Below are 22,870 nucleotides of genomic sequence, written 5' to 3'. Positions count from 1 at the left end.
AACACCGGGTTTAATTTTTAAACTTTTGGTTTTATTTGTTCTTAACTAGTATTCATTGTTGTAAGCAGCTTGGTAACTGCAACTAAAGATCTAGTCTGCGTGTGTTATATTGATGCAATTTTCTTAGAACAATAATTTTGTTGGTGAATCGTTGCTTTACAATCACGTGTACAGTTGTTCAAAAGTTTCTGTGTGTTTGCATCTCTTTAGTTTTCATCGATTCGCAAAATGTGCTACTCAACGGTGTGAAAGTTGCATCGCATGAATGATCGGCCCTTTCGTCAGCAACATAATACAATATACAAGAAGGTGAGGACATATTTCACGAATTTTATGATGTTTTCTCCTACACTTGAGCTTTGTGAGAAACGCACAGATCAATGAACAATTATTTTATATTTGAATAAAAAAAAAAACTTTCGTTCTTTTAACATTTCTATTCATTCGACCATAAATTTGTATATATATATATACAATTGCTGTCATTCAATACCAACAACAATTCGAAAATAGGTAAGTACAAGGAGAAAGTATGCAACTAAGATCTAATTTCCAACCTAAGACACATACTAACTAAGTAAAATATACGCTAAGGATATAATTACAATGAAATTTTGATGTTTTTGGCTATAAATTGTTCTAAAAATAATTAAAAAAAGCAGTAAGTTTCAAATGAATGTGCTATTTCGTCGATAATTTGTAAACGATGTTTGATTGCATTTTTCTCATTTAGCTTATAAAACGTGCCTCACGTTTGAATCTCATATGAATGAGATGATCGATCAACTGCCATTTTCCATTTTTTATAACGTTTCTCACGTTCTTCGGCCGACGTAAGTACATGGAATATATCAAAAGTTGGCACGATTTTATTCGTTTCCAGACTGAAAATCGACACAAAAAGGGAATCAATAACAATGTAATGCAAAGATAATATGTTCAAATTATATGTACCTATCTCCAATGTTGCTTTGCGGGCAAAACACATCTTCCATGTCAGCTGAGTGTGCAGCTACAAGTGCAATGCCAAGCGCTGTTGTATCGTTTACTTTGGTTCGTACTGTCCAAGTGAAAACACATAAAAAAATAATAATTACATTTAATGAGACAAGTTTCTTCATTCTTCATTTTTTATATTGATTTTTTACGACTTACAAACTGGTAAACCACTGAGATCGGCTTGTAGTTGCATCAACAAATTATTCTCTGACATTGGCCCATCAACATTGAGTTTTCTCACCTTCATACCTAAACACGATTCAATCGCCTCTAGAATATCGTGCGTTTGAAAACAAATTGACTCCAAAGCAGCACGTATGATATGATTTCGCGTTGTGAATGCCGTCAGACCGCATATTATTCTATGTGATAAATAAAATAGCGTGGATTAGTATTTTCTAAAAAAATATCTTTTTCTTTTCATTCAAATAAGATACCCTTTTGCATCACTTTTCCACGATGGTGCATATAGGCCATTTAGAGCTGGTACAAAATAAACATCACCAGTTGAAAATACACTTGATGCTAATAATTCTGAATTTTCATGTGGCTTAAGTATGCCAAGTTTATTGCCAAGCCAAAGTAATGCGGTACCACCGACTGCAACCGAACCTTCTAATGCGTAAATGGTCGGTTGATTTTTGCCCATTTTATATGCAACCGTTGTGACAAGACCCTGTTTCGAATGTACTATCTCTTCGCCTGTGTTGCACATTAAGAAGCACGCATTTCGATATGATACTTTTGTTTGACCCTTTTCAAAGCACATTTGCCCAATTAACGACGACTGTTGATTGCCCATTATCTGGAAGATATACATAAATCAATCAACAATTTAATTGGTGCAATAATGAAATTGTGACATTTCCAGAGCTGTTAAGTGACCGCACTTATAATTGTTCAAGTGACGCAACTGAGTGCAACAAAGAAAAGCATTTACAAAAAAGCTGCCGCTTCAGCTCTGGTCCTTTCCATTTCCAACGACATTATGTGTCAATACTTACACCACAAATTTGAATGTTATCCAAAGCAGAGCCATTACAAACTTTTCCAAACATTTCGGATGACGAACGAATTTCGGGCAGTGCATCGATATCAATTGAGAATATTTTTAATAAGTCCTACAGATATTTACATTGTTCGTGTTAAAAAAAAGTATTCCTGAAATGTTTACTTTTTTAACAATATAATACGTACCGTATCCCATTGGAGTGTCTCCAAGTTCATGAGAAGTGTACGACTTGCATTTGTAACATCGGTTATATGTTGGCCACCATTTGGTCCACCGGTCAAATTCTATACAAAAGACAGACAATTTAAATAGAGTAGAGTAACTCATAAGCACTTGAATTTGAATTTTAAACCAACCCAAACTAGCCATGTGTCAATGGTACCAATAAGGCATCTTTTCTCTTTGAATGCATCATTGATTTCAGGTACATTTTCCTTAAGCCACTTTATTTTTAATGCTGAAAAATAGGGTGAAATCGGTAAACCCGAAATCGATTTACAATAATCTTTGTTACGATTTGGAATTTTGTCCAACACCTTTTCCACTGTTTCCTCCGTCCGCGCATCATTCCAAACTAGAATATAATTTCGATTTTTTCATATTTAAAAGAAATTCACAATCAAACGAATAAAAAAAATGTATACAATAAAAAGTGCAAAATTTACCAATTGCATTGTACAACGGTTTGCCGGTATATTTGTCCCAAATCAAAACTGTTTCACGTTGATTTGTAATGCCAACAGCTGCAATATCACTTTTACTGTAAACGCTTGGAACGAGATTGTTCAATTTTCCAATCGCTTCCGTTGCACATTTGTTTACACCATCTAAGATGGCCAATGCATCTTGTTCCACCCAGCGATCATGCGGATGAATTTGTTCAATTTCAATTGCATGTGAGCACAATTCTTCAAAATATGGCTTCGATTTGAAAATCTAACGAACACATTTTCTTTTTGGTTTATTAAAATTCATTTAAGAAATGTTTTTACCATTGCTTACCACAACACGTGCCGTTTTTGTTCCTTCGTCGATGACCGCAATCAATTTTCCTTTGTCAAACATTTTTTTTGGCTCTCTTTAATAACAACCGAATTCCGATATGGTGTGATAGCAAAATAAAAGAAACGTATAAAGTCAGTACAAAATTCACATTAGCCCACAAATTCTGAATATATAAAATAACGACGACAAATTATTCAAAGTAAAATGAATTTTCAGCGACAAAAAAATAAATCATTAAAATTCCATTCGAAATGTAAATGAAATGTACGCGCGCAATATGCGCCATAATGTATAGGCGACGACGTTATGACCAAAAATGAAACTGGGTGCATTATTGACCGCCGATTATGGCAAAACCAAATACACACAAGATCTCTCTCATTTACTGTGCATTCCACTCACTACGTCGTTCGGTTCGTCATGTGCACATAGTGTTCTCATGTCACATGTGGACTTGCAAGAGAGATAGACAGATATCACGCACATGTATCATATACTTCATATACTTCATTTTCAAATTGAAGTGATCACCGTGCATGTGCTTTAGTAAACAAAAATAATATTTATTTTATAAATAAACCGATGATCCAACTGGTTCTGGTTGTTTTTTTGTGCTTTGCAATGTTTTGCGTATCAGGTAGCAATTTTGATAAATATGCATAAAATCGAATCGAAATAAATTGTTTGTTTGGTTCTGGATGATAAGAATGTTGCGTAAATGAACACAATTCAAATGAAAATTGTACTTGTTTGACACAAATATACTTGCCAATAGCTTAGTTGAAATTCATAAGGAATTTTGATTTTGAAAGTTTGACAAGAATTTCGTATTGCATTTAAAAATGTGACACAGCATAAACAAAGATCAACACTGACTTCTACAAAAGTATTCTTGGCAGTTCAACGTGGTATACTGTGTCTTATCGCATCAGGATTGTAGATAAGACTCAAAATATTTAACAAATTCAAATAACATGGAACGAAGTAAGTGTATTGGTTGACAATATGACAGAGAAGAGCACGTTCACAGTATTTACATTAGATATTTCTGGTGATAATTAGTCTAATGTGCACTTTACCTCCAAATCGAGTTTCGTATCGTCGTTTATTTTATTTATATAATTTTACAATGACAGCAAACCACAGACAATGAACGATTTTTTTGTTTATATATATGCAACACACACACGCACAATTTTTTTTTATTCGGCATGCACAAAATGTTGACCAAACCGCGCCACTTTGTTTTGGTTTTAATTTAATCTCGTTATAAATCTAATGCGTAATTGTTGCTTAAACACTTGACCGATCTAGTGAGTTTCCATTTCGACATTAACATAAACACTATTACAAAATAAACAGAAAATTGTATTGGCGTGACAGCATAGATAAGGATAGCATAGATAAATACAAAGTTGTATTATATGTCTACCAAAATAAAACGACGTTTGATGACGAATCGGATTACAAAAAAAAATTAAGACAGCAACAACAATGTAATGTTGATGATATAACCAAATGCTATTTGAATGAAATTTGTCACGGAGAAATACAGGGGCGCGCTTGCGCTTCTATACGTATTCCCCAACACACTTACTAACAAAAACGACCATGGACCGAGCCTGTAGAAAAGAAAGAGAAAAGGCAAACACACAAAAGTAGGATAGAAACACTCGATATTGAAATGTATGCAAACTAAATAGCATGTGATGTTTGTGTATGTGTTTTGTTTTGACCACACTATTTTCCACCGAAAGATCGTACGATTCTTCCCCAAAAGCATGTCATTTTAACGGCAGAACGTCTTTGAGAAATCAAAACGTTTGTAATAAATTCTTTGATTGTACAAATTCAATTACACAATTTACATAGAAAAAGAAAATGAGAAATAATGTTGAATTGATTCTATAATCAGAGATAAGGTGCGTTAATTGATTTACAAATAATTTAAACATGTTTCATTAATTCGATTGGCTTTCAACGGTAAATTGTTTTTCTTTGTTTAACGACACCATTAAAATGATATATATATATACATTAAATTCCAAAAAATCGAAAGAGAGATAAAAAAACATGTTTCGCAATAATACACACTAGACTCATATGTCTCTACGAGACGAGCCTCCAAAAGATACTCAATCCCATGTGATTCATCAAAATTGTATTATTTACATTCAAACTAAAGTAAATGTTTTTTTTTGTTTACCAATTGAATAAACGCATTCATGATAGCCACCGATATGATTCAAGTGGGCGCTATGGCATCGTCATTGTATGGACTTTGGAATTGAACGATATGAATTTCAAAGAAATGCTCATTTTTTCACTATTAAAGTCGATTAAAATGTATTAACAAGCGAAAAATCGTACACATCAAAGCGAACACACTTTTAATGATTATATTCAATCAATTTTTCAAATCTCTAAAGTGTTTTATTGGTTCATTTTCGATATTCGATTTTTTTAATACCTATAAAAGGTCGTCACTTCTTTTGTACCGTAAAAAGGAAAAAACTTAAAAAAAATATTTTGCAAAATCAGTAGTAAATCGAAATTGTGATTTAAATTTGAAACTTTCAAATGATGTTCGTCAATTGATCATATTTCAAAACGGATATTTCACATTCATTTGAAAATTAGTAATATTATTTCGAATTTTTGTCGATCATTCTCATTGCATTGAGAATTAGTTATGTTATATGCGCCGACCGATAAATAAACTGTTATTTATAGTATTTATCAAAATGGTATATTGATATAGTTGATTTTGCCGTAATGTACTCAGTGTGATATGAAATCAAAAAATGTGCACATCGAAAATAAATATGAATGGGGTAGAATAAAAACTACTTCTCGAAAAATGTTTAAACACGAAACCTAAAAAAAACTTTCATTTTAGTGTATTTTACACTGAAAAAACCGAGTGAAATTTTTTTTTTGGTTCACTTTTATTGAACAAAATTTTCTTGATTCACTTCAATTGGACAAAAAAAAATTGATTCACTTTTTATTGAAATTTTTTTTAGGTTTCGTTTTAAAATACCAATTTTTTGAGAAGTAGTTTTTATTCTACCCCATTCATATGTGTCTCGGCGACATATACCTTACGACGCAAATTTTCAAGAAAAAAATATTGTGTTGTTTGAACAGGTGGGAAAAGACTTTGCAGTATATAACGATTTGATATCCATAAGAAGAAACTTCGTCACTTCGGTAAAAATACAAAAACCAGAGATATACCGTTATCGTGAACCAAATGTATGCACCGAAATCTTGATTTGTATTTTGATTCATATAAATCCGTGCATATACAATACAAAGTCCAATGAGCAAACCTCAAGCACAGTTCACATCGCTAATCATATTTTAAGTAAGAAACAACTTTTGATGGGAAACAAACTATGCAACTGAGTAGTTCAAATCAGCCTTATCAGTAAATGATTTTGTATTTAATCAACAAGTGGCGCTTGTTGGCGCTTATCGCACTGTTAATTCTACAATGTACATTCTATTGCAGAATGGATGCTCACATTTTTGTATTTATTTTATCATCCCCATTTGCAAACTTGCTAAATAAGATAATAAACTAATTATTAAAATATTATAAATAAATAATTACACCATGTTTTACACAGTGGAAAATAAAACAAAAATGAACTGATTTTTTTGTGAAAAATGAATTTTTCCGAATGTGAATTCTCACTATTCACGATACAAATATTTAAAAAAATTGTGTTAAAAACACGTTTTTTTCGCGAAAAACATACAATATGTACCAAGCGATCAAAATCGACTGATTCAAAAGCTTGTTAGATCTTAAATTTACAATACGTGCAATAACGTATAATAATAATTCAACGCCCATTGGCCTACGACAGAAGTGTGCGAGGGCAAGTTTCTAGTGGGGGGCTAATTTTGAAAAGTCAATTCTTTCTAGTGTAAAAAAAATTTCCCAGGGAAATTTTAGCTCTGAAAAAAAGTTTTCCAGCAAATCAAAAGACTTATCCACAATTCCATTCTTATACGGAGTTTTTGATTCCACTCGGATCAAAAGTAATTGCGAGGGCAGAATTTAGCTAAGAAAACCTAGTAAATCGAAAGAATTTTTTTCTCCTCCTCCAAACACTACTCGCCCATAACCTAGCGTAGTAGCCAGTATGCGCGCAGATAAAAACGGCTCACATTTAATCGGTGTATAATCAAAATCACCCGAAAAACTTTCGTTTTCATAAATAAATTGCTTGAAGAAATTGAATTCTACACAAAATACTAAATTTACATCCAAAATCAGCATTTTTAAAGAGAAAAAAAACGCAACAAATGTCATTCATTTGATTTTGATAGTTTAGTCTCTGATGTTTGTAAATAACTTTATTCATTTCTCAATGACAAAATCAAGAGATTAGAAAACTACTTCGAATGAGTCAAAAAACAAATGTGAAAAAAATAAACAAAATTATTAAATCATTCACAGATCGTGCATTATCGAGAATATAAATTGGAAATAAAATTCAAGGTTTTCGGTGGTATAAATGGTTTCGGTGATCGGTGGTATTTGTGCCAATGAGGAAATATGCGATTATTTTCAACAAAGCAACGACATACTGTGACGAATGCGTGCCGAAAATCGATTCATCACTAGACGAGCATCGGATTTGTTCTTTTTGGCACAATACCGATTATTGATAGTTTCAACTTATTTAAATTAACTCGAACGTGATGTAATTGAGAAAAAAAGTGGTGCCATCTATTGTACGTAGAATCAATTACGTTGATTCATGTCATTCATATATGCATTATAGGTTAGAAGCGTTCTATAAAAAATTATTTCGACTATTAATTGGTTCAAGATGCAAGCCAACCAAAATCATTTGAAGAAATCTACCGAATGAACAGTGCTTGCTAATTGAACCAAATAAACGTAACATTCTGCATACTTTTAATTGCATTTTTGTTGTTGATTTTTGAAGGACAATTCAAAACCGGATTTGGATTAAGACAAACAGAGTTCAACATAATAGAGCCCTACAGAGGGCGTTTAACATTTTAACGGTTGAAAGTGTATGCATACAAATAAGCAATAATTTTGATATTTTTTTTTCATATTTGCTTGAAAACTTTCGGCGATGTCGAAGTGAGAAAAAAACGATTCATACTCCCATCCATCATAAAAATCTCTCTGATTGAAATGGTCATGTTTTTTTTTCGAATCGTAATGGTGTTGCACGTGTTTGTAGTAGCAAAACTGTCATAAATTTACGCGCGAGTGAGTGTGTGTGTGTGTGTAAAAAGGTACAACGCGGTTATCAGCCAAGTATAATACGATGACAGTTTGGTCAGAAACAATAGTGTAATTGTGAATGTATTGGAATATTAACGGCACAGCAAGCGCAACAGAATGAAAAAAAAAAACACTTACATACATGAAAAATACAATGGTATAGAAGCATAGCCCAGTGTACGTACATAGATTGAAATGTTCGCTGACAAATAACTACTTCAGAACAGTCAAAAACTTTGTAGTGATTCGCAAAGAGAAAAAAAAATACACAGATAGGATAATTTTTCCCTTTCAAAAATTTGTTCAAAGAACGTCAGCGAAAAATATAAATAAAATAAAAATCCTCCATCGAGTTTAGTTAAAATAAATGACCGAAAAAAAAACTCGATCAATAAAATTAAGTGTTTTAAAAATTAAATGAATTCATTTCGGGATTATTTAACTACCTGAAGTAAAACCAAATTTTAAAAAAACAGAGCAGATAATATAGCCGATGCTGTATCAAAATTGAAGCGAAAAAAGAGAAGAATAGCGCAAAAAATTGATAGAAAACTATTTGATAAAATCAAGTGAGCCTCTGCGAGAGCTATTCAAGTGCTGCGAATAAAAAAAGAATAAAAAAATAATAAGCAGAAGAGAGTGTCGTACGTAATACGGTGTGTAGCGGAAAATAATAATTCAAATAAAATAAAAGGAAACAAAATAAAAAATAATTCCAAAGAGAAACAGAGACTGTCGAAGATTAATAGATAATAAGAGCTCTCACCGGTAATTTAATTGTTCGTTTTTTTTCTTCTTCAATTTGTTACGAAAAAAAGGGAGCAATTAAGGATATACATATACCAATCGAAATCCCATTTGAAGACACGAATGATAAGAAAATACATCGAATCGTTATAACATAATATCGATAATACTGCGGAAGAATTTCAGTTGTTTTTTTTTCTTAAATATTATTATTTAATTATTTGTGACACGTTCAAAATTAATTTTGTGTAAAAGAAGAAACAAGAGCAGAGAATATTTATAAGGCATACTCCCTCTCGGCACGAAATTTATTCACAAACAGGTAGCTATTGCATTCAATCTTTGGTATAAATTTCTTTAGTTTTTAGTGTGTTTTCGTAGCTGATCGAAACGAAAAGAGACAAACAAATAGAATTCATATCATGACGAAGATGAATACAAAAACAAATTGCCTTGCTTTCTCACATTGCGCTTGCCATTTTTGATCATTTTCGCATAGCAACTCGTATTTTATAGCTGCTATTGCTGTTGTTGTCGTTGTCGCACCGTAAGTGTAAGATTCATGTATTTCATCTCTTTGGCTTTAAATACTCTCACATTTTATGAAGCAGCCACAGAGAAAACGAATCATTGTTTAAAAAAAAAACACTGACAGAATGAAAATTCAAACAGTTTGCTATTTAACTCTTATAATAAACATCCCCTCAAACCATCGATCAACAACATTGATATCATTAACCGATCCGCTAAATTTTTTTCTCCTTCATTTCATACGTCGTGCATAAGCACGAGTCGTAATATCAATCATTCTTCGTGTGCGCTGCTCTTGACATATAAGCTAACCCTAAATATTGTCGCTCATACAATTTTTTTTTCACTTGTGTGAAATAAACCGCTTTGAATAACATTCACTCTTTTGTAAGATTTTTGTCATAATTGTCTTATCGATTTATATAGAATTAAGATGGATTTCTAAAAAAACAATGCAAAATAATTAAACAAATCGGAAACCATATGAAAGGAATGAGAAAGGAACAAAAAAGAAACGGGAATCATTTTGTCACATCACGCGCATATTTTCTAATTGGCTACGACATACCCCTTTTCAAATTACCGTTCACCGACACTTTTTTATGGGATGACATTATAAAAATTGTTACGAACATCAACTTCTTTTCTTTCTGCCTCTTACTCAATCTCTTGGCCCAATTGTAAACGGTGAAAATGCGGTATGTGATTCTAATTATCTATTGAGCGCGTGACAAATTCCAAAAAGTTAAATAAACTACAGCTGTTTGTCATAATCGCCATAACCCATTTCATCACCATTACATATTACTTTAATTATTTTTTCGCTTTCCATTCTATTGATTCGGCTTATGCCATTTAATCTTTTGCATGCAGAAAAAAAGAGGAAAGAGACAAACAACAAAAGACCATTAAAATTGGTCGTCATTTCTCACTATCTATCGCTTTTTATTATTCTCGTCAATAATAACGTTTAGATTCCGACGAAATTTCGATAGATATCAAAATATTCCATGCAAAACATTAAATTTCAAATGAAAAATCATTCAGGAAACGACCATTGATTCTTATCTGATCAATCAACGAAACGAAAACAATTTGATTTGCACTGATTTTGAATGAAATGTGTTTTTCATTCGAAATTGTAAACATTATGCAACCGTTGACAAAAAACCCCTCCGATAAAATCGGTTTTGTATTGAATGTTTGATAAAAAAAAGGTACCGTTTAACTATCGGTGTCATTGATTCAGCCAGCATATGCACGTAACATTGTCATTCGCTAGACATTCAGTTGTTTGGATCTATCTCTTTGCAAATTCTGACAATTATTCGCAACCAAAAATGGAGAAGCAAGATAAAAAGGCTGTGATCACATTTTGCTGTCAAGGAGTTTCAATTCAAGAGAGAGAGAGAGATGTCGAGACAAAAATTGTGTCATATAATTTGACAATTCGCAAGAGGTCGCTAAATCACGTTTTCCATTCAATAGATTTAATCGGCAAAAAAAAAACTGAACTACCGCACACCAATTAAATCGTTTCTCGCACCCGCGAGAGCATTGGCGATAACGTAAATTTTTGTACTATATACATGTGTATTGGCGCGTGAGCTTGACAATGCTGTAGTACACTGATGTATTTCGTCTTTGTGTATGTGCATCTACTACAACAAGCGCGCGCCAAGTAATATGTTTGACAGTTGCATTCAAATTTTGACGTTTAGTTCCCATTGTTTTCTTAATGTATATATTGAATTGTACGTTTTGGGATGTCGGCCATAATACACGCACACACATACGGTGTAAACGAAATGAAAGTCATAGTTGTATTGTGATACTCTGTATGAATGTGTTTGATAGAGGAAATTAGAGACCACAAATTAGGTGTTTGTGTCTAATGCGTGCGTACATCATCTGAAACCTTTTTTTTCCTCACATTTTGATTATGATTTGTAAAATCTACATTATTTTATAGTCGTCGTCATTATCGTCGTTATGTGACACCACCAAAAAAGTGTGATTCCTATAAAACGAAAGAATTAGACGAGAGAGAAAAAAACACACATACCAATGTGAGATACGACAGTAACTAGTGTTTGTCTATTTTTTTAACCTCCACACATTTTACTCAATTTGAATTGTATATTGTGTTTTTGTTACGAAGAAACACATCCCAGAACAAAACGGAAAGAACAATCTTTTTTTCTCTTCGCTGGCTGCTTTTAGTTTATATTTGTGTGTTGGTTAGTATCTCACTTTTAGTGTTGATTGCCTGAGTTTTTCTTACACGGTCTGTGTTTGCAAATATATTGAAATTTTATACAAAAAAAGTGCGTGTTTTTAAATATAATTCTTGTGTCAAATCGGATGGAATTGTGTAGATTTATTACGAACCAAACTGACCAAGAAACGGAATTTTTTTTTCTCGTTTGATTAGTGTGTGACAAAAACTAAATGCAATTGCGATCCATTTTCGGTTGTGTAGTGTGTGAAATATGTTTTGACAGACGGCATCAGATCGTGTGTTTTCTTCTTCTTGTGGCTCCCGTACCATCCCATGATAACAACCTGTTTTTACCATAAAAGTCTGCATTTTGCAAAAAGAAAAATTACTATTCTTTCGAATGTTCTTCTTTGAAAAGAAACGACAAAGTTTATTTGTGAGTCATAATCACTGTATTGATTTTCAAGTCAAACTACCGCATTTTATTGTATTTTTTTCATTTTATGATTGGACCTTCTTCCTAATGTTGGCCAAAAATCGTAAATAATGGTTTACGATCAACCGAATTTTAAAAATAAGAAATAGTGCATATCAATTCAGATTTTCATAACTCAGTTTTGATGCTATAGATTTATGCACAGTTTCTATTGCAGACTAAAGAAAACACGAATGCTTTTTTACTGCACATTAATACGAAATTTTCATTTCTCTCAAGTAGAAATGTGGCAATATTTCAGCGCCCAGATATAGATTGTACCAATTTCGGTTTCGTCCGTTTCTGAGTGTAGTTATGTGTGTGGTGTGAGTGTGTGAGTGGCAAGTATATGTTTCGCATATACTATTTGCTTAATGAATTGTTTAAGGCTCGTGGTCACTTTTGTATCCATATCGCTCTCTCTCTCTCTCTGTTCCTCTCTTTGTCATCATTTCATTACTAAATGTAAAGAATAGAAACTTTGACAGGAAACGTGATTCAAACTCGTAGCACATCGAACAAAAAAAAAACATTTAAATATTGGTCTTCAGATTTGATACTATAAAACTTAAAGAGAGAAAATATTAGGTTAGAAATTGATCGAAGCATGGGAAAAAATTGGTGCTTTATGAAAATAATATAAAAAATAATAATAAAAGTTTCGAGAATATATTGTGACTTGTGACAATGGTTATTTAAATGGTCATTTGCAACAAAAAATACCGAAAAATGCCAAAATCGGTAAAATAAAAAGTGTGAATTTTGCCTCCTAAAAAAGGAACACACATACATACTTCGATTGATGACATTAGTACCATGTTTTTATGTGTCTATGTATGGTTGTGCGTCAACAAAACGACGAACAATTTGACAGATGTGTGTTTGTGGAAAAGTACGACATGAAACTCAAGACTGAAGCAAACAACAACAAAATAATAATACACATAGCATAACAAAACACACATTTTTTTCCTATATTTATTTTATGGAATACTTTACTTTTATTATTCCAAGCGTGAGCATGATGAAACAAATTGGCAAGGGAGGAAAGTAGCTGGCAATTTAAAAGAAAAAAACATAAACAATATTTTTCAATGTTCTTATTGATGTTGTTGTTCTTCTATTTCTTTTTCATAACCAAGTGTTATGAAAACGTTATGTTTCATTTGTTTTTATTTTGACGTCTGCTTTTTTTGGAATCAAATCGAATTTAATCCATTATTATTCGCCGATTTTATTGATTCGCTTTTTAAAATGATCGCTATTTATTCAGAACGAATGAATGGAATGCGAAAAAGATCGAAACGATTTGCAAACGGTAGTCTCGCTTGAATAGATAAATCGTATTTGATATAACAATCAAACATAACATATAACATATTGTGACAAAAAATAATTAATATATGCCATACAATGTTTTAATCATATTTTCAGCTTGTGTCATCCAGCCACCACCACCAACCACCACCATTCATATAAAACTCATATACTTAACAAAGCATCGCTGCATCTAATCGAGCAAATAAATAATAACTATTATAACATATATGCGAATAATAGAATACGTGCAACTACGAAGCATTTTGATTAGAAACCAATAAAAAACAAACAAATATGTAAATCGAAGTTCATATCATGTTATACGAATATCGATGAAGTAAGAGACGCAAATTACATACGCCGCTACAGATAGTATTATAGCAAGCAAGCAAGAGAAATAGTTGTAGATCGAAGACAACGACAACAACAACAACAACAACAAGAACAGTGTCAGCAAAAATTCAACTGCTTACTAATTCAGAAGCACAAAAGAAGAAACAGAAACAGTGAGAATAGAAAAAAAAAAGATTGCAAACAAATAAAGTGAAGCCAAAACGGTAAATGAAAAACAAAAGCCATCAAGGTTACGCCATTCAACGTGTATATGCAAATCACTGATAGATATAGATTTTTAAACACTCAAATATCAGAAGAAGAAGAAGCACAACAGAGAGCGAGAAAGGGAGAGAGAACCGAAAAAACAAATATCAAGCAAGAGAGACGATTTCACATCACACAGAGAGAAAAAGGAGACGTTTTGCAAATCAATAGTGGCGGATCTAAAGAAGCCACAGAATTATTTACATGATAACAATACAACACAGACGAAGAAAGTGATTGCTGCTCAAGAGCATCCGAACAAATCGAATTGTTCTGAACAAAACGGAAATAGTGGATCTATTGGAACCGATTGCGAAATAACCGAATTCTTGACGAATTCAACGTAAACGATTATACTTACGAATTTACGCAAAATTACTCGGGCTCAGGCAATTCATCACACATATCTAACCGAAGCAGGATAGAAAAAAAACTCAATCAGTGTGTTTTGTGCTAAAAGCAAACAATACAATTCGCTGTTCAAGTTTTCATTTTGGTAAAAGAAGTGCAGAGATACAGAAGTTTTATTTTTCTTCCTCACATTCTTACAAAATCAAAACGAAAAAGCAAAAATAAAAACAAATAAAAGAATTTTTGCAATTGAATTGGATTGTCACAGAGATCGTCTAATCTAAATCGTGCTTGCTTTTTATCCTAATCATCCAATATATACGTATATCGATATTCGTGCATATATAATATTTTGTTTTTCGGATACATTTCTCTCAACATACACAAACTCGATTACATTGTGATAAATCTTCGCAGCAAATATATCTATCGCGTAGCTTTTCATTCTGCAAAAAAAAAAATTAATAACATTTAATACATTGCATTTCATCTATTGTGTCGAATATTTAACGCGACTTTTTGTACAAACTTAAACAAAACAGTGAAGTCACTTAGTTTTAACTGCATATTAAAAACACACACACACACACAAACCCGCTATCGCAAAAACTAAACAAATCAACTGTAATAAATTATAAATTAATAATAAAAATTTGTTGTGTGTGCGTGTGTTAAAGACGAGCGTGGATGAATGGATCCAGCCATAGCTTGGTTTCAAGAAGAGCAAGAAGGGCCATCGAAAAGACTTTGGTTAAGTATTTGGGAAACAATTCAGGAAATGGAAATGGAACAACAACAACAGCAGCAAATAACACATAATACCGCACCCTCAATAGGGTTCAATAATCAACCACAAGCACCGGCTGTGATTACAAATAATACCAATAATTTTATTGAAGGTAAACAACACACATTTACTAACTCAATGCACAAATGATCGATTTTTCATTTCGATTCAAAATAATAAATTTGATTTTTAATTTCATATTCGATCTATTTTCAACAGACAACAATCAAAAACATAAAGGGACTAATAAAAATTGTTTGAATTCGTCAACGGTCTTGATGGAAAATAATAGTAATGGCCAAAATAATTCAACACATCCACCACAACAGCATACACAACAACAACACATAGAACGCTATTATAATCCATCTAGGAGAAAAGCGGCTTTATATGAAAACAGAGCCAGTACATACAACATGAATCGACATCAAAATAAAATTATTGGCAAACACCACGGCTGCCCATGGAGAACAGCTGGTTTTGTATATCCACCGGGCGTTCTGGGGTAAGTTGTCCATTCATTTTTTTTTCGCCCACATTGAATGCATTCATTATCCGACTAAACCAATTCATTTTTTTTTTCATTCAATTCAATGAAATTTGTGTGATACATTGTAAAAGCGGACGAAAAGATTAACTAAGTACATGTGAATGATCCAGATAAGAAATTTGCCTTCAACTTGCGATTCTTTCATATCTAATCATATTCAAATTAAAAAAAAACACCTCTCTATTGCTTCCTAAAAAAACGTGAAGCACACATTTCGTTTTTTGTTGTTACCAAACAAAACACATGACGTAAATTATTTACGCATTAAGTATATCATTTTTATTTAATATTTGTCGTTTGTATTGTGATATTTTTCATTTCGTCACTGTCACTGCAAATAAATACAATTCAAAAAATATATATATTTTGCGAAATTATATTTACTGAAATGTTTTCACATTTTTTCCTCTTAAAACGAAACATACACCTGCGAAATGAGACATTTTATCTAGTTTTGTGCTATTCGGAGACGAATTGGATTGTCATTGGTTTGCTTGACACAACCACTTCGACGCAAACTAGCTAGAACTGCATAATTTGTTACGACCACCGCCAGCAAACGTCTAATCTACATTAGATAGATGTTGACAGTAACAACAAAAACAAATTAATAATATTTTTTTCCTGTATTATTCTTTGTGTCATATGATCTTCGCGTTTTGTACAAGCGCATATTTTATATTTTATGTCATTCATTTTTTTAAATCGTTAAAAGAAAAAAAAATCTCTTTTATCTTCTAAAAAATTGCTTCGATTTGAATAGGAATAAAATCATTCATTCACATTAACGTTGGGTAGTTGTGTCACCGTAAAAGAATACTAATTATGTAATCATGTATTTTGAATATGCTATACCAATCATCCGATGAGTTGTCTTAATTTTATTTAAATGTATTGGTACACTTTCGTCTCGTCAAGGGATAGTGTCTGTCTGAAAAATGTAAACTGGTTTACATTTTCTTGAAAAAATGTCAGAGAAGAATCTTGATTAAAGGCAACTGTCGATTGCCAGAACATTAGATAGAATGAGCACTGATGAAATGATAGCACGGTGCAAGTGCATGACATACATATTTATTTCGGCATTTTCATGAATAGTTTTGTTTGGCCAAGCTTTTTTTGCCTAATTTTATAGCTTATGTATCTTGGATATCATTTTATAAGCACGATATAAGTGTTTATAAATGTCAAGGTGACAACGAAAGAAGCAACAATGTGCTTCGCTATGAGATTGGCATAAAAACGTGATTTTGCCAAATGAAAATTATGCAAAACATTTCGAACATTTAAAACGACACACATTCACACAAACGATCAATTGAACTGTATATTTAACATTTAAAAAAAAAACGTTGGGTTTCTTTTCGATAACGAAATAAAGACAAACACACAAATATTCGGTTGAACATTTTGGTACTTTAATGTTCTTCACATATCTATTTCTTTTTTTCCCTTCAAATGTTGTGTACGTCCTTTTCAAAATGCGTGTATACACCTACTCGTGTTCTCAAAATGTGAACGTGAGATGATGCATGAATCATACATAGTTTACATATAGAATGTCATATTTTCATTTGTCTATTGAATGGAAGTGCTTAGGTTGTGACACACACACACACACACTTACACACTCGGCGATCTCTGGCAAAGAAACAAAGATTATGAAAATTTCGTTGTTTCGATTCGCGCATGGAATGATAAAAATCTATATTTGTAGATGGGACACTTAAAATCGATGCTGCTCGTGTCGCAGCATGTGAATGATATAAAAATGAGTGAATGACATTTCGTTTTTGTTAATGAATGAAGATAAAAGAAAAATGTCTGAAATTATATTCTTTTGTCGATTCGATTGAGAGAATGAATGTTTTTCAAATTTTATGTTCATTCAATTTTCAACCACAAATACCATTCGGTCATTATTAAAATGTTGATTTTTTTCTTCTTCTTCTTCTAATTTTTCATACAGATTACATACGGAAATCGAGCAATTTTATGCACACATGATACCGACACGAACAGAACATGCGTTACGTGTAAAGGTTGTGCGTCGAATTGAATCGGTTGTATTGCAAATGTGGCCAGACTCGCATGTTGAAGTATTTGGCAGCTTTCGTACCGGATTGTATTTACCGACCAGTGATATTGATTTGGTGGTGCTCGGTATATGGGAACAGTTGCCGTTGCGAACATTGGAAAGTGAATTGTTGGCATGTGGCATTGCCGAACCAAATTCCGTTCGTGTACTGGACAAAGCAAGCGTTCCAATTATTAAATTAACCGATCGTGAAAGTCAAGTCAAAGTTGATATCTCATTTAACATGGAATCAGGTGTACGATCAGCGGAATTAATCAAAGACTATAAACGCAAATATCCGGTTTTATCAAAACTGGTTTTGGTATTGAAGCAATTCTTACTGCAACGTGATCTCAATGAAGTGTTTACAGGTAAATGAATGCGTGCAAAATAACCATAAAATACGTAAGATATAAATAAATTAATTACAAATTATTTGATTTACAGGTGGCATTTCATCATATTCCCTAATTTTAATGTGCATCAGCTTCTTGCAAATGCATCCACGGAATAAGGACTTGGAGAATGAAAAGTCAAATTTGGGTGTATTGCTTATGGAATTTTTTGAATTTTATGGATGTAAATTTAACTACATGAAAACTGGCATTAGCATTAAAAATGGTGGTCGATATTTACCCAAAGAAGAGCTACAACGTGAAATGGTCGATGGACATCGACCGAGTTTCTTGTGCATCGAAGATCCATTGACACCGGGCAATGATATTGGCCGATCATCGTATGGTGCATTACATGTAAGGGACGCATTCGAATATGCGTACACAACATTATCAAGGGCTGTATCACCTATAACCAATGGTACAAACGATTATTTTCGATTATTTTCCGATTACTTATCGATTATTTTAAATTTTATTCTTTTCTTTTGTGATTATCCCCTTAGGTACAAACGATTGTACGAAAAACAGTATATTGGGTCGAATTGTTAAAGTTACCGACGAAGTGATCGAATATCGAAATTGGGTGCGAAACATGTTCGAACATGCGCTCATCTCACCGGAAAGCCTTAGTCCACCAGATGGCAATGGATCATCATCGGGTAATTCATCAAATGTGTGCAATCAACGGCGACGCAAAGGTAGCATATCAAGTGTTGAAACATCGGAAGAGAGCATGGATTCGGACAATGGTGATTCAAATTCCATGTCACGTGATATATCACCAACACACGAACGAGCCTATAACGTGAACAAAGTACAAAATGATCAAATTCCAACGATTGAAGATGAAGAAACCCCCATCATCGTCATTGATGATTCACCAGACGAAAATGAACGTGTACGTGCTCCACATGTAAGTGACCGCCGATGACCGCCAGTGACCGCTGTTATTTTATTAGAAAATTACATAAAAACAACTAAATAATTACTCATTTCAGATGGAAGTACCACGTCAAAAGCATCAAACACAGCCTTTATATACGGCACCACGACTATCCGATCGGTATGATCGTGTATCGCCGTTGAATAGCCGACGATCGAATGTCGACAATTACCATGACAATAAATCAAATTTAATGCAAAATCAACGGCAAAACAATAAATCGATTCGTCGTCATAGTACAAATACATATTCATCATCCAGTACAACTAGCCAAAAGGAATTGTCACCGACCAATAGCATACAACAACAATCGCAAATGCAACAACAAATGAACAATAACAGTAGCAGGTGAGACACTTATTTCATATGAGAAAGAGCTGAAATTTCAACAAAAAAGCTCAAACCAACACACGGTGATTTGATGTTATAAACGATTCTCTTTTTTCATCTTCAGCAATAGCAGCAGCCGGGAAGTCATTCCAAATCTACATCACGGTGCATCGAATAGCCTAAATAATGTCAATAATCAAAAGAATAAAAAGATGCCCAAACGAAAACGTGTAACGGCCAACTATCAATTTGATAATAGCGGCGGAAGCGGTAACAGCGCATCAATTGGCGTGAATATAATGCAAAAGCTGAATAATAAGACGCAGATTCAACATCAACATCAACATCAACAACAGCAGCAACAGCAGCATCAAGCACAAAGCAATACAAATGCATCAAATACAATGGGAAAAACATTAAAAATGGGCAATAGCAGTCGATGATTGTTGCAGACAAACCCATACGATGATGACCAGCATCGATTGCCAAAGCAAATGTTAAATTATACATTTCGATGGCCAAACAATACATTTTCTCTTTCATTTTCTCACTTTTAAAAAAATTCACTCTAATCAAATCAATTTTAACGAATTAAGAGGGAAACACACTCACACACACACAAAAACAACAATGAATGTATAAAGTAAGAGTAACAATATGATAGAATTTACACAATTTGTAAAATGAAATGGTTTGTTGAATCCTTTGTGAATGAAAAGAAGAAAAACTAACGACCGATCAACACGATAAAACACTTGGCCGATATCGAAATATCCGTTCAAGTGCAATTAACACATGCAACTCGTTCTAACACACACACACACACACACATTGACTGTTTCACTTCGGTCGCTCCTAATTACTATATATATAAAAAACACACCTAAAATAATAAAAATGCATACAAATGTGAGAAGCATATGGGGCTCAATTTCACCAAAAAGTGTAAAACTGAGAACTTCTTACAATGCATTTTAAATGAGAGCATCAAATGAATCTTCTTGACGACAAATTATTTGAAAAAAGTTTTTGAGAAGATGTCATTTACCCTTTCTTAATTAAAAAAAAAAAACCACATTCTGAGAAAATCCAACATGGTTTTTGGTGAAATTGAGCCCAGGAAGGCAACAATAATAACGAAAACAACAACAAAAAATATTTAAAAAAAAATTCATAAATGAGAAAAAAAACTGAATAAGTTATTTAGGGAGATAAAAAAATATACATAAAATGATTAATAACAATGATAATGATGATGATGATGTTACTTATTAAATTCTAATCAAATAATTATTATATCGAAATAGGAAAGTTTAGTGAATTAGTCGTATTTAAAACAAAATGTTTAGAATATAACGGCCATCAGTGAATAACCGCGGTTATAATTATTATATTTTTTTATTATTATCATTATTATTACTATAATTATTATAATTGAAAAAATACGCGCGATTTCATACCGAATCCCGAGCGACACTATGAGACTTTAAGCTGCCATTTGAATGAATATATATTTCTTTTTCTTTTCTTTCATGTTTCTCTTAACACATCAAAAAAATAAATAAATATATCATTTTCGATTTGAGTTTACTCATCCTCGGCATCCAACGCCATCCCTTTCCACGCTTCTTCATACAAACATACATGCATACACAATATATGTTCACGTTTTTCGCTAGATACCGGAAAAATTTCGAAAAAACGAGAAAAAAAACTTCAAAAGAAAACTCATAAAAATATTTTAAAGAGTATTTAACGGAGAAAATTATTAATGTGCAGGGTGTACAAATATAAAACGATACTGAATTCAATGAGAGAAACAAAGAAAGAATTTAGGAGCTACTAAGATAATTGTATACATGTATTTAACACAATGAAAGGAGTCTGTAGAACATTTATGTCCAGAGTGTATTTATTGTATTAAAAAAAACACTGCTGTAAACATATAATTTTTTTTCTTCTGTCAAACGAAAACCAAAATTTATCCATATTCGAAATAAAAACGAGAGGAAAGAAAAGAAAACAATTTTGTTTTGATCTTTGATACGAAAATCGCTTAGTTCGATTAGGTAAGTTGTTAGTAATTCTTTTTCTGGCCATAACTTTTGAATCAACACTTTTGATATATTTCCATATTGAAACTTTTTGCGATTGGCTCAGTACGATTCATGATTCCAGATACAAGGGGTTAAATGACCCCCCTGGAAAGAGGATTTGCAAGTATCCCTCAGTAAGGACCATTACAAATGGAAGAAAAATGTGAAAATGGTTTTTTTGGGGGGTCTTCTTAAAGGTTAAAGTATAAACTTTGATACAGTAGGCCTTTCAAAAATTCATAAATTCTTTCGAGAAAATTTAAATATTTTTATTGGTAAATTTGACTTAAATAAGATTATATCACTTTTTTCAAATGTTTTGGAGTAGAAAAATTTGTGATTTATAACATTAGAAAGAAAATATTGAATCATCGACGAATAGGCAAATAAACATTTGATGATCCACAGAATTCCAACAAATCATTCCTCTGAAACAACGAAAGTTATTTGAGTTTATGTGCCATTTACAAAAAACTTACAACAGATCGCGCTACACTCAATTAACTTTGCAATGTGTCGGAATTCGTTGAAAATAAATTTTAACGATTTCTGTTGGACAATGATTTTAATGGGAAAATTATTTGATGAATAAACAATTTTAGATCACAATAAAATTGCCTTTCCTTTCATTTTGTGACAGTTAAAAATATTTTTTTTTTATTTTTTTTTTCTTTCACCCAAGTGTATTTAACTTCAAAATAAGAATAAATATGTATGATTTTACCGTTTAATTTCAAAAACTAAGATATTCAAAACAAAAAAATGGGGCACATATAGAATCTGTTTAATTGAAAAATACCGCGATGTAATTGATGAACCAATTCCATGCATAACGTCATCAAGTCAAATATATTCGATTAAAATTGCAATTGCAGTTCGAACAACATTGAAAAGTATTTTATTTCATCAATTATGATTGCATGAATGCAGAATAAAAAATATATAGAGAAAAACGTAAGTGACAGTGTAATATGAAGTGTGTGTGTACGTAAACAGAAGAAAAAGAAAAAGTGGAGAAAATGTCCAACACGCATTTGGTATTCTGAACAAATACATGAAACGAAGAAGCCATAACGGTCACATGGAAACAAAGTATTGTATTCAACATACCGTATAATAGTATATCGTTGGAGTAAGATAAAAAAAA

At 32.4% G+C, this 22,870-nt stretch overlaps 2 protein-coding genes across 10 annotated transcripts; one reads left to right on the top strand and one right to left on the bottom strand.

Annotated features, from left to right (window-relative positions):
• Positions 1-9: 9 nt before the first annotated feature.
• On the bottom strand, positions 10-6,773 carry LOC116340237 (glycerol kinase-like). Of its 5 annotated transcripts, none has more exons than XM_031766607.1 (10): positions 6,636-6,773; positions 3,014-3,089; positions 2,677-2,947; positions 2,368-2,585; positions 2,197-2,295; positions 2,004-2,120; positions 1,437-1,804; positions 1,156-1,361; positions 955-1,060; positions 10-884 (listed from the first exon to the last, which is right to left on the bottom strand). In XM_031766607.1, exons 1-10 carry the CDS (start codon positions 6,638-6,640, stop codon positions 749-751), a joined length of 1,602 nt encoding a protein of 533 aa, XP_031622467.1. In that variant the 5' UTR covers positions 6,641-6,773; the 3' UTR covers positions 10-748. The 5 variants fall into 5 exon arrangements, with proteins under 5 accessions (XP_031622467.1, XP_031622471.1, XP_031622468.1 ...); XM_031766611.1 differs by lacking the exon at positions 6,636-6,773 and adding an exon at positions 6,547-6,565; XM_031766608.1 differs by lacking the exon at positions 6,636-6,773 and adding an exon at positions 4,096-4,482.
• Positions 6,774-8,494: 1,721 nt separating this feature from the next.
• LOC116340272 (terminal nucleotidyltransferase 4B-like) lies at positions 8,495-21,153 on the top strand. 5 transcript variants are annotated; one of them, XM_031766681.1, is made up of 8 exons: positions 8,495-9,366; positions 15,220-15,441; positions 15,549-15,834; positions 17,849-18,327; positions 18,404-18,772; positions 18,858-19,267; positions 19,353-19,645; positions 19,752-21,153. In XM_031766681.1, exons 2-8 carry the CDS (start codon positions 15,234-15,236, stop codon positions 20,068-20,070), a joined length of 2,364 nt encoding a protein of 787 aa, XP_031622541.1. In that variant the 5' UTR covers positions 8,495-9,366; positions 15,220-15,233; the 3' UTR covers positions 20,071-21,153. The 5 variants fall into 5 exon arrangements, with proteins under 5 accessions (XP_031622541.1, XP_031622537.1, XP_031622540.1 ...); XM_031766677.1 differs by having other exon boundaries at positions 8,496-9,366; positions 13,706-15,441; XM_031766680.1 differs by lacking the exon at positions 8,495-9,366 and adding an exon at positions 11,459-11,644 and having other exon boundaries at positions 13,706-15,441.
• Positions 21,154-22,870: the final 1,717 nt, after the last annotated feature.

Source organism: Contarinia nasturtii, unplaced genomic scaffold (assembly GCF_009176525.2).
Source record: "Contarinia nasturtii isolate CC-2019 unplaced genomic scaffold, AAFC_CNas_1.1 Cnas_scaffold_630, whole genome shotgun sequence".
In the NCBI taxonomy this organism is placed as follows: domain Eukaryota; kingdom Metazoa; phylum Arthropoda; class Insecta; order Diptera; family Cecidomyiidae; genus Contarinia; species Contarinia nasturtii.
This window is presented reverse-complemented; position numbering and strand designations above follow the sequence as displayed.

Excerpts from the sequence above, each read along its gene's own strand:
- LOC116340237 (XM_031766607.1), bottom strand. Across the intron at positions 2,586-2,676 it reads ACCGTTGTACAATGCAATTG|TTTGGAATGATGCGCGGACG; the intron begins GTAAATTTTGCA and ends ATTATATTCTAG. Across the intron at positions 1,805-2,003 it reads ATAACATTCAAATTTGTGGT|ATAATGGGCAATCAACAGTC; the intron begins GTAAGTATTGAC and ends TATATCTTCCAG.
- LOC116340272 (XM_031766681.1), top strand. The coding sequence starts at position 15,234 with ATGGATCCAGCCATAGCTTGGTTTCAAGAAGAGCAAGAAGGGCCATCG. Across the intron at positions 15,835-17,848 it reads TATCCACCGGGCGTTCTGGG|ATTACATACGGAAATCGAGC; the intron begins GTAAGTTGTCCA and ends TTTTTCATACAG. Across the intron at positions 19,646-19,751 it reads ATGAACAATAACAGTAGCAG|CAATAGCAGCAGCCGGGAAG; the intron begins GTGAGACACTTA and ends TTTCATCTTCAG.